This window comes from Triticum dicoccoides, unplaced genomic scaffold (genome assembly GCF_002162155.2).
Source record: "Triticum dicoccoides isolate Atlit2015 ecotype Zavitan unplaced genomic scaffold, WEW_v2.0 scaffold88109, whole genome shotgun sequence".
Classification (NCBI taxonomy): Eukaryota; Viridiplantae; Streptophyta; class Magnoliopsida; order Poales; family Poaceae; genus Triticum; species Triticum dicoccoides.
In genome coordinates, this window is record NW_021307309.1 from 3,275 (window position 1) to 7,322 (window position 4,048).

At 43.9% G+C, this 4,048-nt stretch overlaps 1 protein-coding gene across 1 annotated transcript in view; it reads left to right on the top strand.

The window, feature by feature from the left end:
- Positions 1–1,554, top strand: part of LOC119348199 (bidirectional sugar transporter SWEET13-like) — a 2,090-nt gene extending 536 nt beyond the window's left edge. Inside the window, exons 2-5 of the mRNA XM_037616498.1 lie at positions 213–249; positions 381–753; positions 851–970; positions 1,048–1,554. Of these exons, the coding sequence (XP_037472395.1) occupies positions 213–249; positions 381–753; positions 851–970; positions 1,048–1,350 (833 nt within the window). The 3' untranslated portion in view covers positions 1,351–1,554. The remainder of the gene's footprint in view (positions 1–212; positions 250–380; positions 754–850; positions 971–1,047) is intronic.
- The last annotated feature ends 2,494 nt before the right edge of the window (positions 1,555–4,048 follow it).

Here is a 4,048-nt window from a genome sequence, read left to right on the forward strand (position 1 = left end):
TTTTATTCATTTTGATGACAAGTATTTTCGGACGGAGGGAGTACTAGCTCTAGTGACATCTAGCTCGGTGCCCAAAACCCCCAAAAGAAACAACAACAAAGCAAATTGCTTATGTTTTTTCGAAAAGGATAAAGCGCATATAAGAAAGATGTAAATGTGTCATACAATTATCAAAAGTCATCACTAACTTTGCTAAACTTTGTGCCTTGCAGGCAACGTGATCTCTTTCTCGAGCCTCCTGGCCCCGATGTAAGCGACTGTCTATGTTGGTTTTGTTTCATCTGATCCTGTTAATTAATATTTTTTTTGAAAACAATTCTGTTAATTAATATGTTCTCCCATAATAACTAACTAATGTACTCACAAAAATAAAATATTAGACCAACATTCTACCGGATCTTCAAGAGCAAATCCACGGAGGGGTTCCAGTCGGTGCCCTACGTCGTGGCCCTGTTCAGCGCGATGCTGTGGATCTTCTACGCACTGGTCAAGACCGGTGAGGGCCTCCTCATCAGCATCAACGCTGCCGGCTGCGTCATCGAGACCGTCTACATCGTCATGTACCTCGTCTACGCCCCCAGGAAGGCCAAGATTTTCACAGCCAAGATCGTCGTCCTCCTCAATATCGCTGGCTTCGGGCTCATCTTCCTCCTCACCCTCTTCGCCTTCCATGGCGAGACACGTGTCGTCTCGCTCGGCTGGATCTGCGTCGGCTTCTCCGTCTGCGTCTTCGTTGCCCCACTCAGCATCATCGTGAGCCCTTTTTGACCGAACAACCTCCTACTTGAGTTCATGCATGGCGGGACCTCTTGTACGTGCGTCAACTAACTAGATGTGTTCCCTTCCCCAGGGACGAGTCATCAAGACCAAGAGTGTGGAGTACATGCCCTTCACGCTCTCCCTCACGCTCACCCTCAGCGCAATCGTCTGGTTCCTCTACGGCCTGCTCATCAAGGACAAATACGTCGCGGTAACTACACCAACAACCCTTTCTACACAAACAATTCTCTCAATCATGAGCACTGACGATTAAAATTATGTTTCCAGCTCCCAAACGTCCTTGGCTTCACCTTCGGGGTGATCCAGATGGTCCTCTACGTGTTCTACATGAACAAGACGCCGGTGGCAAGCGAGGTCAAGGAGGGGAAAGAGGCATGGAAGGCGCCCGCAGAGGACCACGTCGTCGTGATCAACGTCGGCAAGGCCGACAAGAGCTCGTGCGCTGAGGTGCGCCCGGTCACCGAGATGGCCAGCGCCGTGGACGTCCCCAGGAGATGCGCTGCTGAGGCGGCGTCGCCGGGGCAGCAAGTGATGGCGGTGGACTTTGCCCGTTCTGTCGAGGTGGTCTAGATGCAACCATGCATGGCTCATGCATGAGTCGTGCAAGCTTTAATATTCGAACAACCTTTTTGGAGGGTATGCAGGGCTCTAGATTCCTGCATGCAGGGTATGCGATGCCTTTGTTCTGTTATATCAACGTGTTGATAATACGAGGCATAAACAATATGTATCTGCAGTGTATAGTGCAGTTGCCAGTATTGTTGCCCATCTGAAGTTTCCTGAGATAAATTTATTTTGTAAACTACAGGAAAATCTGTCTGTGCCGATTGGTCAGCTGTATGCCAAGTGTTGTTTCGCTGGCTTACAGGCCAGTATGCCGAGCACCGTCACAAAACACTCCTCGTATATACGGTACTCGGCGTACCCAATATGCCGAGCATCTTAAAATACACTCAACACACCATGCAAAAAAAATAAAAAATTCTCAACACACACTAGGTATTAGGCAAACACAAGAAGAAAAAGATATAAACACTCGGCATAAACAAGTTGCTCAGAAATGTTTTGCCACGCGTCTCCTTTGGTTGTTGTTGACGGATCTGATACTGTGGATGTAGTATGCCGAGTGCCTCTTGTTAAGTACTCCCTCCGTCCGGAAATACTTGTCATCAAAATAGATATTGATGACAAGTATTTCCGGACGGAGGGAGTAATCGACAAACATTATCACTAAATGTATGCCGAGTACCCAAAAATGGCACTCAACATTTTTTAAATCTATTCCTCCATTATTTGGTCTTTTTATTGTCATTTTCTTTCTTCTATTTTGCTATATTTCTTCTTTTCATAGCCTTTACTTTCTACTCCCTCCATCCGAAAATACTTGTCGGAGGAATGGATGTATGTAGACGTATTTTAATTCTAGATACATCTATTTTTATGCATTTCTCCGACAAGTATTTCTGGACGGAGGGAGTACTATATTATGTTCTTTGTTCTTTTCGTTGTACATATTCTTTCTTCGGTTTTCCTTTTCTTTTATTTTCTTTCTTGTATTTCCCTTTCTTCCATATTTTATTGTATTTCCTCTTCTTTATTCGTTAGTTTACATGTTTAGTAGTAATATAGAAAACGAGCCCGATTACACGAAATCATGGCGAGAAAGTGTCGGGTTTATCAAGCAGGTGGTGGCCCCGTTCCTCCCTTAGCCTTGAAACTTTTTGTGCACTCAACAGAGGCCATTACATGACACATGCCAGATACTAGCCTTTTCCGGGGCTCGTCTACTTTATTCAGGACATTTAAGGCATTTCTAAGGATTTAACGGCGTAAATTCTAGATCTGAGTTGCAACGACATGAAAACATGGCCAAAATGGATTGAAAATTCTTATTTGCGGTCTTGGTCCCATGTCCAGGCCACGTGCAGCCAAATGGAGGGAGGAAGGGGGGCTCATGGTTATGCCGTTGACACGCGGAATGCTACGATTTCAATCCACGAAATTCATACGAAGGCCTGGCATGGTGTTGTCATATGCCCCCTCAAGGCTATGGTAAAAATTAGAGAGAATTTTTGCATAAATCTTCTCAGAGACTGCATAGAAACTGGACCATCCACTAGGAAAGATCTAGGTTTCCAGAGGGAACAAATCAAGTTTTGTGCAAAGTGACCACCAATTCATCTATTGGCATTTTACAGCTTGTTTTCTATATTTAATACATTAAATGAATTCCTATGCATTTAATGAATATAATTAAAATTTTAACTATAGGTACATGAAATAATGGTCAGAAATGGGTTAAAAAAAATCTTATAAATGATATTTAGTCTATGTTTAGCCCTTATACCATTAAATAAATGGAGTGGAAAAACATCAAGGACCAAGACATGGGCACCAACATGGAGCTTGGTACTTACTAATTCTGAAAATTTCGAACGAAGCGAAACAACATGAAACTTGACATGGTTTCGTGATATCACCCCTAGAGGATGTGGTAGAAATTGTATAATCTTTTAAAGAGTTCATCACATAGACTGCTTAGAGACCGAATCATGTTTGAGGAAAAATCTAGGTTTTGAGGAGGAACATGTCAGGTTGTCATGCGCAATGACTACTTCTTCATATGTTGGAGCTGGGGTTGTCAAGCTCAATGAAGTACCCAAAACCTTATTAACTCCGGGGACACTGTGCTGACATAGAGGATATTTGCGTGGATCACATCATTAAAGGCAGATGAATTTTATTGACCGGAAACTTCACGACAAAATTATAACCTTGGCCGTGTGACATTGTTGACCTTCTTTTGATTCATATAACACGTCACTGTGTAGGACATAAAGTTCGATCTAGAGGGTCCTCAACGTAGAGTCTGATAGCATCGGTTAACCGGCCTTATACGTATTCCATTTGCGCCCTTCTGGGATGATAGTGGGCACCGTTGTTTTATCTTTGGACGGTCTAGAATTGGCAGGTACATCCTTCTCCGTTGATGGCAGAATATCTTGGACTATGTCTGCGGTATCGGCAAGGTTGAAAAGGGGGTCAAGGTTCACGAAGGCCAGACCACCATCATTAGTAGACAATCTGCAAGGAATCTCCTCTATATCAACCAGTGGCCACTTAAGCATGTGGCCCTGGGTCACTTGTCCTAACGTAGTGACTTTCTCTTCATTCTAGTACCATCGGTAAATGGGATGATTTGCCCCTCGGCAACCCTTGTCATCACGCCGTCCATGTTGGCTTGTAGCCAGCATGAAACAAAGTGAGA